General features: G+C 51.0%; 1 protein-coding gene across 1 annotated transcript; it reads right to left on the bottom strand.

The window, feature by feature from the left end:
• Positions 1 to 6,745: 6,745 nt before the first annotated feature.
• LOC119268706 (myb-related protein Hv33-like) lies at positions 6,746 to 8,195 on the bottom strand. The gene is made up of 3 exons (XM_037550402.1): positions 7,930 to 8,195; positions 7,701 to 7,830; positions 6,746 to 7,610 (listed from the first exon to the last, which is right to left on the bottom strand). Exons 1-3 carry the CDS (start codon positions 8,075 to 8,077, stop codon positions 7,037 to 7,039), a joined length of 852 nt encoding a protein of 283 aa, XP_037406299.1. The 5' UTR covers positions 8,078 to 8,195; the 3' UTR covers positions 6,746 to 7,036.
• Between the last annotated feature and the right edge of the window lie 6,031 nt (positions 8,196 to 14,226).

Below are 14,226 nucleotides of genomic sequence, written 5' to 3'. Positions count from 1 at the left end.
CTTCTCATACGTCGGGTTTGGCAACGCGTTAGCCCAGGTAAACTTTCTACTGGAAAGCTCTATCTCTCTCAGATCCAAGCTTTCGACAATGGTATTGAATATAAATGACCATCTTCCGTCAAAATTATCATTATTCTTTTCATCTCTCCTCCTAATGATATTGAAGTCACCCCCAACCAAAATTGGGAGCTGCTCGGATCCGCAAATTCGAACAAGGTCCGCCAAAAACTCCGGTTTAAACTCGGGTTGTGTGGCACCATACACCGCCACCAGAGCCCCCATTCCCTGGCTACCAGATCCAAGAAGCCTTCTCGTTCAAACCATGCAAGTTCGAAAGAAAAGGTGTTTTTGTTTCCCACGTGGTTTGGCTCACCTGAGTCCACGAATAAAGGTGTGTGATCCGAGATTCCGCGCGAGAGAGCCTGGACCGTTACGAGAGGGAACTTTTGTTCCCACTCGACACTCGTGAGAACTCGATCCAGCTTCTCATACGTCGGGTTTGGCAACGCGTTAGCCCAGGTAAACTTTCTACCGGAAAGCTCTATCTCTCTCAGATCCAAGCTTTCAATATGGTATTGAACATAAATGAACATCTTCCGTCAAAATTATCATTATTCTTTTCATCTCTCCTCCTAATGATATTGAAGTCACCCCCAACCAAAATTGGGAGCTGCTCGGATCCACAAATTCGAACAAGGTCCGCCAAAAACTCCGGTTTAAACTCGGGTTGTGTGGCACCATACACCGCCACCAGAGCCCCCATTCCCTGGCTACCAGATCCAGGAAGCCTTCTCGTTCAAACCATGCAAGTTCGAAAGAAAAGGTGTTTTTGTTTCCCACGTGGTTTGGCTCACCTGAGTCCACGAATAAAGGTGTGTGATCCGAGATTCCGCGCGAGAGAGCCTGGACCGTTACGAGAGGGAACTTTTGTTCCCACTCGACACTCGCGAGAACTCAATCCAGCTTCCCATACGTCGGGTTTGGCAACGCGTTAGCCCAGGTAAACTTTCTACCGGAAAGCTCTATCTCTCTCAGATCCAAGCTTTCAATATGGTATTGAACATAAATGACCATCTTCCGTCAAAATTATCATTATTTTTTTCATCTCTCCTCCTAATGATACTGAAGTCACCCCCAACCAAAATTGGGAGCTGCTCGGATCCGCAAATTCGAACAAGGTCCGCCAAAAACTCCGGTTTAAACTCGGGTTGTGCGGCACCATACACCGCCACCAGAGCCCAGTTAAAACCATCGGCTTTGGACCTGACCCGAAATTTAACCGCAAAGTCACCCATCACTACACTACGAACTTCCAGTGAATCGCATCTCACTCCAAGCAAGATCCCACCCTATCTTCCTCGCGGAGGAAGGCAATGCCAATCAAAATCGACACCACCCAATAAAGTATTGAGAAACTGGGGCGCAAAATTATCCCTACCAGTTTCAGAAAGAGCAATGAAATCTAATCGATGCTCAGGAGACGCCTCAACAAGGAACCTTCTTTTAGCCAAGTCCTTAAGACCTCTGCTATTCCGAAAGATTCCTTTCATAGGTCATCATGAAATTTTTTGGCCGTTCGAATCCTAGCACTCCTACGAACCGCGGAAGCCGCATAAACCTTCTGCTTCCACTTACGCTTGGGTTTATCATGGTCCTCCATCCGGTCCTCATAACCGGGATCAGTTGGTCTTGCTACTGCATCCTCTAGAACTACATCCTCTCCCTCAGAATCAGGAGTGGATGGTGCAAGATCCGCACACAAATTATCGAGCACTCTTACCCCTAACGCATCAATCTCTGCATCGTTCATAGGTTTTACTGCTGCTAGGTTTCGAATAATATCTATAGCACGTTCCGCTTCCAAATCTAGGAGATCATTAACCGAGTTAGAAATTTCATTACTAGTACTCCCTTGCGAAACTCCTAACTGGTTGGCATTATTAATAATCTCATCATTAGAAAAATGAAAAATAGAATTAGACATGTTGACTGACATACCAGTGGTGATCTCAACGTCACGAAGCTTGGCCGCCCTCATGGCGCACCTCTGCTGCATGTCATCAACCTCCGGGTGGTCTTGGAGACGAGAACTCATCCGTCGCCCCGCCGAGACCGGGTCAGGGATCCCACCAAAAGCAACGACCTCCTCCCGAGTAAAACCTCGCGCTGAAGGGTCAGCCAAGGATACCGGAGGAAGCGGCGGAGGGCTCACAAACCCCACGGACGGGCAGCCTGGGAGGGATGTGCGGGCGCTGCCTGCCCGAACAGTCCCCCCTCCGCAACCTCCTGGCCTGAGGGTGTCGCTGTCCTGACTGCCGAAGAAGGATGAGGGGTCGAGGCCACCTGCCCCAGACCCCCACCCAACACCACTGTAGGAGCGGCCGTTGTTGCCGCCATCGTAGGAGAGAGAGCCGAGTCCACCTGACCCAGACGGCCTCCCCCACGGCCGGTCATCGTTGGCGTCACCGGCGCCATCAGCGCCAGGATAGGAGGAGGAGAGATCGCGACCACCTGCCTCGGACTCCCCCCCATGCACAACCTCCGAAACAGAAGACGTCGCCCGACCCGAGACCACTGGGGATGTGGGGAAGAACGAAACCACCTGAGACTCCAACTCCCCACCCTCTACCAAGGTCGTCGCCGAGTGCGTCACTATCGAGCCTCCCTCCATAGGACTATCAACAATATCAAGCTCCAACACCGGAAGCGTGCACTCAAAAACATCATCAGATTCCACCCGGTCGCTCCAAAGTCTGGGAGGGGCAGACGCTGGCTCAAAGGACCCAAACCGCAAAGTAGTCATAGGCACCGACGGAGCTGGGGCCGGCTCAACCCCCGGCCCATCCCCAGGCAACTGAGCAACAGGTCCCGATCCATTGGACCTCTCTCGTCCAGCTCCGTCAGTCGGATCCCCACTGGCACCTGCGTTGTCGTCACCCTCGTGCATATCCACATCAGTCCCATTAACCGCGTTGGCAAACAACTCAGTATCCTCAAACTCAATCTCAAGAGGAAACACCTCTCCCCTATAAGTCCAGTTGACCACGTCTGGGACGAACTCAATGTCCAGAACACTCACTAAGAGTCGGGCCCCTCCATGGGCGTGGGTGAATGCCATATCCACTTTCTCAGTCTTTCCAACCATTATACCCAGACTAGCCACAACTCGAACATCTGTCAAAGACTCAGAGGTAGCACCGGAAAACCGCAGCCACACCTGAGTGAGCGGCTTTCCCTTAGGCTCCATCTTCTTCCACTCATGAAATTCTAGAATGCATTTAGTACCAGGGACCTTGCACAACCCAAAGCTCAGCAACCTCTGCAAATCGTCCACAGTTGGGAAGTCAACCCTGAACACATTATCCTCAACATGGACAAGCTCCCACTGAAAATCTCCTGGGGCCAGTTCCTGGAGTCTCTGCACAATCTGAGCCTCAGAAACTACCCCCTGGGTAGCTTTGACAATCCCAGTAGTCAAGCTCTGCGTCTCTACCGGAATCTCTCTCGCAGCCGGGGACTCAAAGAACATGAGCTCAGCACAATATACTCCATATATTGTAAGAGCTGGCACCTGATCACGCAGAAGCGGGCAGTCCCCCGTGGCATGTGCTGGCTTACCACACGAATCGCACAGCTCCGCCACACATTCAGCAATGAAGTGACCCTTCTCACCACATAGGTAGCATAGCATTTTTTCTTTCTTACGCGCCTACTTGGACGCTCTCTCAGACTCCGACCTGTCACCTGCCTCTGCTGAAATACCAGTAGTAGGAACCTCCACGTTCGCCAGAGCCGTCACTACCTCCATCGCTTGGCTAGGCAGTTCGGTCGACTGAACGGGATCGACCGCCACATCAGTAGCCTGATGGTCAACAACGACCGGTGACAGAGGTTGTCTGCGGTACCGACCACGACCACCACCACGACCACCACGATGACCACGGTAGCCACCTCTCTGCCTGTAGTCCGGGCCAGAAGCTCCCTCGAAAAAACCACCCGGAGGTCCGAGAAAAGGTCTCTCCGCAGAACCATCACTCTGCCATGCATAACCACATCCACCTCCCGTAGACGACGATCCACGGTGCTGGCCATCCCCATAAGCATTATATCCATCGTCCCCCCACTGTCCAGGGGGCGGTTCAACTGACTCGCCAGCAACCGCGTTCTGCCTCGTCTGTGATGGGCCCGACCTTTTTTGCGTCGGCCTCGTAACGTAGTGCGGCGGTGGCGCGGCGCGAGGCATCGGCGGAGCAGCACCACGCCCCACCGCCACTGGAGTCGGAGGCCTCGGGGGAGCAGCACCACGCCCCACCGCCGCTGGAGCCTGAGGCCTCGGGGGAGCAGCACCACCCCCCACCGCCGCTGGAGCCGCAGGCCTCGGGGGAGCAGCACCACCCCCCACCGCCGCTGGAGCCGCAGGCCTCGGGGGAGCAGCATCGCGCCCCCTAGAAGCATTGGCCGGCGCGGGAGGCCGAAGTCCACCACGCCCTACCGCCGGCGACACCCCTGAAGGCACCGGCGGCCTTGTCACCGTAGGCAGGGTACCACGAGGCGGACCGCCCCGACCCGCAACTGGCACCGTCGGCCGGGTCCCGGGGTTGCCACCTCCGCGGCCCCCAGGCGCAGTCCCGACGGCCAGCGAGCGATCCGTGGCGCCCCTTGCAGTACCAGCCGGCGGCGGCGCCACCCCGCCGCGGCCAACAGCGGACACGGCCGGAGGAGTATTCTTCCCTGGAGGCCCCCCCGAGCCACTGCCAGCCATTGCAAGAGGAGGCAGGATTCGTTTTGCTCGTCCCGATCCGCAAGAAGGAAAGCCAGACCTCCCGCGTCGACGAACCCTAGCAATCAGCGATGAAACAGACGTACAGCGATCAACCAAATCGGTACCTGTGTCGGCGCGCGCAGAAACAGTGGCCTGGGCCCCATACCCATCGATCTCCGTTCGTGCATGTACCATCACACAATCCACCGGGCTCTCATGCAAAGGGCCCGTGGCCCAAGCACTCACATCCAAACCCTGGGCCATGCACTGGGCCTCATACCCAGTGCGCCTCGGGCCCCGGACGGACAAGGCTGTCTCCGGCCCACTAGGGCCTAGCAGCAGGTTCAAACGGGCACGACGCGCCACACGGATCTCGCCTGGTCCGACGGTCGGCGGCGGCGGCTGAAACCCTGCCGGAGACACCTTCTTCTTCTTCTTTCTAGTGATCATCGTCCAACCATCCGACGAAAAAAATCCGATAATGTGAGTTGCGGCCGACTTACCTTAGGAAGGGGGCCCTTCCAAGGCTTGATCCCCACCGCCGTGGGTTTGTATAGAGCCGCCTATCGTGGATCGGCGATCTTCCTGTCCTTGCGACCCTCGCCAGGTATGATCCGCGTGAAGGAATCAGCAACTGGAGTCGTACACTTCGAAAAACGCCCGGGCGACGTCGACCCCGTGGCACCAGGTGATCTTCGGACTTCAGCGTCATCTTCTTCATCTTCATCGTCGGCCAAGACCCAAAACCTTCCTCCGATCTTCGGCTTCGGTATTGGGCTTCCAGGTTCTGAAGATAGATCCATGACCTCTACTTGATCCGCCTCGTCTAATGGAACCTGCATGCAATCCAAAACAAGGATCTCGAAATCATCAATGATTAAATGTGTACCTGCGTGAATCCGCTCGTCCTCGTCCAAGTACCGTCCGGCCAGAATATCGTGGTCCTGATCTCGCACCGTCGTCCATCTCGACAGCGAGTGTTCATACAGAATTCCATTCCTCCATTCCTCGGCATCCCGACCGTCCTCGAAGCGAATTCGCCATCTCACCTGATCTAAATGCCCCACGGTCCGATTCTGATCCACCTCTGAATCGGAATCAGATCCGCGAGAAACACGAGGTGACGGCGCCTGATCCACCGCCGTGGCCGTTGGCACCGTCAAGGGCGGCGGCTCCGGTGGAGGAGGCAAGATCGCCGCCCCCACTCCGTCACGCATGCATGTGTGGTGTTCGATCCTGTCGTCGTTGATCCCGTGGGTCATCCCCTCAATGGGGCTATGATTCACTTACACCTCCCTGCACACGGCCGTCTTTAGAAGCCATCATGTGCAGTGCTTCTGCCGCCAGGCCAGCCGCGGTCAGAGTCTCGGCGTCAAGCAAGACATCATATCATCACGGCTCTGCGCGCCACCACACCACATTGCAATAAACAAAATAAATCACGGCCCGCAGGTCGCCGGCGCAAGAACAAAGAAGAAGAAACTGGCACGTTCGGTCGGTTCCGTAGAAAGGAATCCCGAGCGGGCGGCAAGGTGGTTAGCGTCTTTCTTTAGTTCCACTCGTCTCTCTCTCTCTCTCTTTTCTTTTCTCCACCAACACCGCTAGATTATTGGAGCCATGTTGTCACGGGAGTAATTCAAACACGCCTTTTAGCAAAAGGGACCCTTTTGCGGAAAATTGGGTTACAAGCTAACACCAGCATTAATAATGCCACGAAATGGCTGTGCAACAACAGTGCACGCAGTACTGCTCCCAAACTAATCACTGAAACCGACTCGCGCGTACGGCAGCTGCTGCTAATTCCGAGTTGGACTGTAACAGCAGCATCTTTCTTTCTCATTGCTTTAGTTTCACGAGACACAAATCCAAGGGGAGAAAAGAAGCTAAGACAGGACGGCGACCTGCTAGAGAAATTAGTGTACCAAGAGCCATGACAGTCTTCTCTAGGAATACACAACACACAATCTTCCAAGTAATAGCAACTTACCGAGAAAAAGAGTAAGAATCTTATTCCTTATCCTTACAAAAAAAGAGAGAGAGCAGAATCCCATGGTAAATTACAGAGTGTTCACATTTCTATACCTCTTATTTCGGCCATGTATATAGAAGAACCATAAACAGACGGTGAAAAGAAAAGAAACAGTGTTAAAGGAGTAACAAAGACTAGAGAAAATTGACAAAGTACAGTCTCTAATCTTCCCAGTTGGTTGGTCTTGCCCGTGTCCGTGTGTAAATAAGAACAATATATACGACGATGGCTAGATCAGAACGGCCTCAGAAGTACTCGAGGTTGAAGTCAAAATGCGCCATGCTGTGCTCTTGCTGGCCGTGGCAGGGCAGCGCGAACTTGCCGTCCTCGTCGCCGGCGTAGGCGGCGAAAGGCTCCACCTTGCTCTCGGAGGCCCAATGCAGCGCCTCGCCCTCCAGCGCATTGCTCGCCTCCGGCGCGCTGTTCCAGTTGCTGCTGTTGCTGGAGCTCTCGCCGTAGCCCAGGTTCTCCGACACGTCCAGCACGCTGCTGTAGTCCACGAACCCGGCCGCGTCCTTGCCGCCGAGGTGGTCGTACAGCGGCATGCCCGCCCCGTCGAAGCCGGCGCCGAAGGTGTCGGCCACCGGGAAAGGGTCGAACACCTGCTGCTGCTGCTGCTTCAGGGCTATACCGTCGGCTCCCTGCGGCCTCTCGTCTTTCGACGCCTGGTCCGGTTCCACCCCCGCCACGCCGGAGATGGGCTTGTGGGTGCTGGGGTCGATGCCGCGCTGCCGCAGCTTCTTCTTGAGGCAGCTGTTCCAAAAGTTCTTGATCTCGTTGTCCGTCCGGCCCGGCAAGTGAGACGCTATCTGCGACCACCTGCATTGATTCCGCTCCGTTCATCAGCAAATCGCAAGATTTCACGCTGCTAAAATTTCAAAAAAGAAATGGAAGGCGTAATGTATGTACCTGTTCCCCAGGATCTCATGCAGGCCGACGATGGCGTCCTCCTCCTGCTGCGAGAAGCTTCCCCGCTTCAGGTCGGGGCGCAGGTAGTTGATCCACCGCAGCCGGCAGCTCTTGCCGCACCTCTGCAGACCTGGATCATTGAGCACACTCCTCATTAAGCGCCAACACATGCAAGAAAACAGACGGGCGGAGTTGGAATTATAAGTAGCTTTGCGGGGAGGGAGCGTACCGGCGAGCTTGGGCACGGAGCTCCAGCACCCGACGCCGTAGCGGATGATGTGGTTGTAGAGCTTCTCGTCCTCCTCGGGAGACCACAGCCCCTTGCGCAGCTTCTGCTGGACGCCGCCGCCGCCGCCGGTGCCCGCGTGCCGTCCCATTCTCCCGCCCGCCCGGCACGCGCGCGCGGCCGGCTCAAGGGACGAGCGAACGAACAAACGACCGAGCAACCGGCGAGCTACCTCGTCAGTGTGATGGTTGGTTCGTTGCCTTGCCTGTGTATCTCTATCTATCTATCTCGGTCGGGAAGGCTGGCCGGGGTATATATGGGGAAGCGTGCGTGCCAAGAGCCGCGCACGTACGTACGGGGGCCGGGGAGGGGAAGACGACGCAGCAATCAAGCAGTAGGTCTCAAGCAACCTACTCCAGCTGAGGAGTATGTGTGTAAGTGTGTGTGCGCTTTGAGGTGCTCGCGCCTGCAATGGATTGGAGCTGAAGATACACCCCGTTTACTTGTGCTCCGTCGGCTTAGGATTTCCGTAACCAAAATAAAGTGCTCCTATAGTTGGGTGCGTGCGGGCGCAAGGAAGAGGAGCAGCTTCTACTGTTCTACTAGTAACAGCAAAGGAGGCAGAGACACGGCCGGGGAGAGGAATCGACGCTGCAGGATGGAAAATGACGGGCCAAAAGCTGGGTTAGTTGGAGGTATGACTTGAGAGATTTTTCTCATTAGCGCACGATTATGGTACAGTGTTAATCACCTAGCTAGGGGACTGTTGCGACAATGCAAGCTAGTAGAAAAACGCAACACCTGTGCTCTCTGCTATTCATGACAAGGGGGCTAGATGTATAATTGTGCTTAGATCATTCTCTAATCGCACCAACCGTGCGTGACATACATCAACGCCTTTTGCCGACTTCCGCGTTCCATCTATCCATCTTGATTTGCAAGTGGATGATCCCATCGTGCCTCCCTACGTCGCCAACTGTGACAAGCTGACGATAAGCTTAGCTAGGGTCGAAAAGGTGGCGGCACATCGTCGCAGGGATTTTTCTTTTTTAGCAGAGGTTGTATTCGCCCGTGTGATTCATCATGCAATTGGAAAACAAATTGAATCAGTCAATTTTGGAGGGAAAGAGTAGCGCAACCACAAACACAAGCCGGCACCAATGAGGGCCTCATTGGGGGTGGGGACAACGTGGCTTGCTATCATGTCACCACCGAAGAGGAGGAACAAGCTTTACTGGTTCGGGTGGGAGGCGGAGCAACCGGAAAGAGGTAGGGCTGGTGGAGGAACATGAACTAGCGCCATTGGATTTCAATCCAACTCAAAGAATCAACCGGAAGTAAAAGTGTTTCAAGCACCTGACACACATAGGTGTTTTTGATATTTCTTGGATGATATTAACCGGCTCACTGTCTCTAAAACTCATTTGTGGTTATGGAACAAATGTTGGTGGCCACATCTTCAACTGCAGAGGACCCTTGTTGGCCTATGCCAACAAGGTGCTACAGGAAGGAGCCTCCTTTCAAGAAATAAAACAGTGACAATGGTGTCAAGGATCAATGGAGCAAACAACGAAATTGATATGCATCAGTTTCCCTCTAACGAGAAGGAGGAGGCGGGCCAGGCAGCGGCATGCATATGCATGATTTTTCTAGCCTACATCATAAAGAAATTTAACCATTGTTTTAAGACCGACTATCACTCATAATGTATGATATCCTTCTTATGTGGGCCATGAGAAGATGACTTCAAAGTCTTATAGATATCCCAAATATGTGCAAGAGCTCCCTACTCATTAAGGTTATGACCTTATAGTATTTTGGAGTTTGCACTCAAGAGAAGAGAATGTTTAGCCTCCATCCAAGAACTAGCAAGAGGCGTGACAAAATTTTTAGGTTAGCCTCCACTAACAAAGAAAATAAAACAAAAGAGGGGATGATTGAAAGAAAAAAATCCGCCATCAAGAAAAGTGAGTTTCTTCCAAGATTGTGAAGTTCAGATCCATCATCTTGTATCCTTCAAGTTGTGGTTATACAATAATTAGTGAGTTCCAATCTCTAAATCTTGCAGCCTCAAATCTCACTATTATCCAATGTGAAATTTTGATACGTAAGAGCCTCTAATGCTACCTAAAGAAGACTTGATGTATCCCATATTTTGATAATTGTGGAAGAATGTTTAGGTGTGGCACCGGCTCATGCTTTTACCCACGTTGAGGGTTTTCCACGCTAAAATATGGTGTTTTATGTGTGTCGATGTTGTTGCTGCACTTTGGAGGATAGTGGCTAAAAGCGCCTAGTATGTATCCTAGTTTGTGAGTTGAAGACACCTAGTATCCATCTAGCTGCCTGTTGAAAGCACTTTTTTGCTAAGTTCTACCACTGAGGCAAAACCATCCCATACTCCATATATGTTGATGCATATTTTTTTCTTCTGTTTTGAGCAATGATCGTTAAGGTAGTGCATAAGTATATGCTAATTTCAAACATGTACCAATACAACTATCGATGACCAACTCTGATGCGCAAGCCAGAGCAGTTTTGTACAACCGTTGGACCCGAGATAGCTAGTCAAAAACATTGGTTGTGCATACACCGGTGGTTTTGTGTGTCTCCAAACACAATGAACTGGTATCATAAGTTCAATTGTTTCTTACCATTGTAGTAGACTTTTATTGCTTATAGATTAAAGATGTCTTCTTTGGATAATGAGGTGAGCTAGGATTAAAGACCTAAAACCAAAATCAAGAACCTAATGAGTATGTCTGCGGAAAAGCTCTCCTACTTGGGTGAGAGAGGGGGCGTACGACCGGAATACTCAAAGGTGGCATTCGATTATAGTGTTTCTATTTCTCAAAACACTTATGTTGATAATGTTGGCCCCATACCCATGTTTGATAGGTCTCAGTGTGCGTATTGGAAAACTAGAACGAGAATTCATCTATATGCAGAAAATTTTGGTCTTTGGGAGGTTACTTTGTAAAGTTTCTCTGTGGTCGATCCAAAGGATCTCACTCCTTCTCTCAAAGACAAATTTAAACAATTTAAATTCCTAGCTTCGTCCATGATTCTCAAGGACGCGGCTCAAACTATGTTCAACTTCATTAGCCTTCATGGTATCACCTGGAGAGCTTGGGATGCCCTAGAACGATTTTTCTTTGGTGTCGGTGCATGGCCACCTCTCTCCACAATCACCACATCCCCACATTGTTGGCGAGCTCTATCTAACAACGCTAACTATGTTCTTGAAAGAAAGAAAAAACGCTAACTAGTCTGCTCAGGTATCCCCCTTGCCCTCAACTCCACTGTCAACGCTCATGCAATTGGCGGCTCCATCTTGGAGCATCAACGAGCTCACTGTCACCGAAGATATCACGTAGTAGAAGAAGAAGATGGGCAAAAGGACGAGCACAAAACAAGAAGCAAATCTGTTGGCTACAGATCTCTGTGATTTGTAGGAACAAATCACCTTTTTTTGCTAAATACTCACTTCTCCCAAAAATATAAGGTGCACATGATTTTATTTTTGGTCTTCATCGCATAATTTTGACTATGATTTTCACCTATTTTATGCATACAAAATTGGTATAAAGACATATGAAATACAAACTTTTTGTACGACAAACATGACAATATCATTTATACATGTTCAATCCATGTACATTAATATATACTAGAAAATTGGCCTTGCATTGCAACGGAAGAAAAATCGCAGCTCCCATGGAGTTAGGTGTGCATGAGTTTTTCTTCATGACTATACCAAATTTGACACTGTAGATATACGTCTTACCTGAGATTTGTGTTGACTCTGGCTCCGCTACTACATGCTCCTACCGCAATAAGCACGACTCAAGATCCATCCACAGGTCCACACTATGTATTTCAGCATAGCGCCTCACTTGTGTTGTCGCATATCCTCCTTCCCGCACTAATCAACCATGATCGCGTGTGGTCAATCCCAAGGTGATGATCTCGGCCACCGCATGACACACTTGTCATTGGACCACGTCATCGCAAGCGGATGCTTAATACTTTTGACACTAATCTCATCGAGCTGGACGTGATGGCCGCCCTTTCGGAGTTACAACCTACACCTGGTCTATACACCACCCCTCATACCACCACTCACTTTAAGTTGTACATTTATTTTCCAAATACATCAACATTCTTTTCAAAACACATAAACACTTTTTAAATCACATGGGATTTTAGAGCATAAATACTTTTTAAATTATGTTAAGCACGTGACTACTATTTAGAATTACATGAACATTTTTTAAAAGAAGGGTGGATATTTGACATTATATGGACATTATTTAAACAGGTGAACACATTTCTTAAAACTACACAAACATTTTAAGATGCATCTTTTTGTTAAATTACATACTTTTTTTCAATCATGGGTGACATGGGAGGGGGGGGGGGTAAATCTTGCCAACTTCAAGAGTAGACGGACGGGCATAAACTTACCTTCATTTTGGGGCATCTCCAACAGTTGTAAGATAGGTGTTGGTAAATTTGCCACCTAGGACATAGTGATGATGTGGCATGTATTAAATGTGGAGAGAGAGCAAAGTCGTATGTAGAGGATTAACCAACAACCTTTGCACAAGCTCCAAGGTTTATTTTCTCACCATCTATTGAATAGCTTACATACAACCCATTGGAGTGGTTGTATGATAGCTTGTTGGTTGATGTGTTGGAAATATGCCCTAGAGGCAATAATAAATTAGTTATTATTATATTTCCTTGTTCATGATAATCGTTTATTATCCATGCTAGAATTGTATTGATAGGAAACTCAGATACATGTGTGGATACATAGACAACACCATGTCCCTAGTAAGCCTCTAGTTGACTAGCTCGTTGATCAATAGATGGTCACGGTTTCCTGACCATGGACATTGGATGTCATTGATAACGGGATCACATCATTAGGAGAATGATGTGATGGACAAGACCCAATCCTAAGCCTAGCACAAGATCATGTAGTTCGTATGCTAAAGCTTTTCTAATGTCAAGTATCATTTCCTTAGACCATGAGATTGTGCAACTCCCGGATACCGTAGGAGTGCTTTGGGTGTGCCAAACGTCACAACGTAACTGGGTGACTATAAAGGTGCACTACGGGTATCTCCGAAAGTGTCTGTTGGGTTGGCACGAATCGAGACTGGGATTTGTCACTCCGTGTGACAGAGAGGTATCTCTGGGCCCACTCGGTAGGACATCATCATAATGTGCACAATGTGATCAAGGAGTTGATCACGGGATGATGTGTTACGGAACGAGTAAAGAGACTTGCCGGTAATGAGATTGAACAAGGTATCGGGATACCGACGATCGAATCTCGGGCAAGTATCGTACCGATAGACAAAGAGAATTGTATACGGGATTGATTAAGTCCTTGACATCGTGGTTCATCCGATGAGATCATCGTGGAACATGTGGGAGCCAACATGGGTATCCAGATCCCGCTGTTGGTTATTGACCGGAGAGTCGTCTCGGTCATGTCTGCATGTCTCCCGAACCCGTAGGGTCTACACACTGAAGGTTCGGTGACGCTAGGGTTATAGAGATATTAGTATGCGGTAACCCGAAAGTTGTTCGGAGTCCCGGATGAGATCCCGGACGTCACGAGGAGTTCCTGAATGGTCCGGAGGTAAATAATTATATATAGGAAGTGCTATTTCGGGCATCGGGACAAGTTTCGGGGTCATCGGTATTGTACCGGGACCACCGGAAGGGTCCCGGGGGTCCACCGGGTGGGGCCACCTGCCCCGGGGGCCACATGGGCTGTAGGGGGTGCGCCTTGGCCTACATGGGCCAAGGGCACCAGCCCCTAGAGGCCCATGCGCCAAAGGGACAAGAGGAGGGGAGAGTCCTAAAGGGGGAAGGCACCTCCGAGGTGCCTTGGGGAGGATGGACTCCTCCCCCCCTTGGCCGCACCCTTCCTTGGAGGAAGGGGCAAGGCTGCGCCCTCCCCCTCTCCCTTCGCCCTATATATAGTGGGGGGAGGGAGGGCAACCATACCTAAGCCCTGGCGCCTCCCTCTCCCTCCCATGACACACCTTCCTCCTCCCGCAGCGCTTGGCGAAGCCCTGTTGGAATCCCGCTACTTCCACCACCACGCAGTCGTGCTGCTGGATCTCCATCAATCTCTCCTTCCCCCTTGCTGGATCAAGAAGGAGGAGACGTCGCTGCTCCGTACGTGTGTTGAATGCGGAGGTGCCGTCCGTTCGGCGCTAGGATCATCGGTGATTTGGATCACGACGAGTACGACTCCATCAACCCCGTTCTCTTGAA

The sequence above is a fragment of the Triticum dicoccoides genome, chromosome 3A (assembly GCF_002162155.2).
Source record: "Triticum dicoccoides isolate Atlit2015 ecotype Zavitan chromosome 3A, WEW_v2.0, whole genome shotgun sequence".
Lineage (NCBI taxonomy): Eukaryota > Viridiplantae > Streptophyta > Magnoliopsida > Poales > Poaceae > Triticum > Triticum dicoccoides.
Note: the sequence above shows the minus strand (reverse complement) of the source record. Positions and strands in the feature narration are given on the sequence as shown.

Coding starts and splice junctions, on each gene's coding strand:
- LOC119268706 (XM_037550402.1), bottom strand. CDS start 8,077: ATGGGACGGCACGCGGGCACCGGCGGCGGCGGCGGCGTCCAGCAGAAG. Junction 7,831..7,929: donor CTCCGTGCCCAAGCTCGCCG/GTACGCTCCCTC, acceptor TCAATGATCCAG/GTCTGCAGAGGTGCGGCAAG. Junction 7,611..7,700: donor CATGAGATCCTGGGGAACAG/GTACATACATTA, acceptor GAATCAATGCAG/GTGGTCGCAGATAGCGTCTC.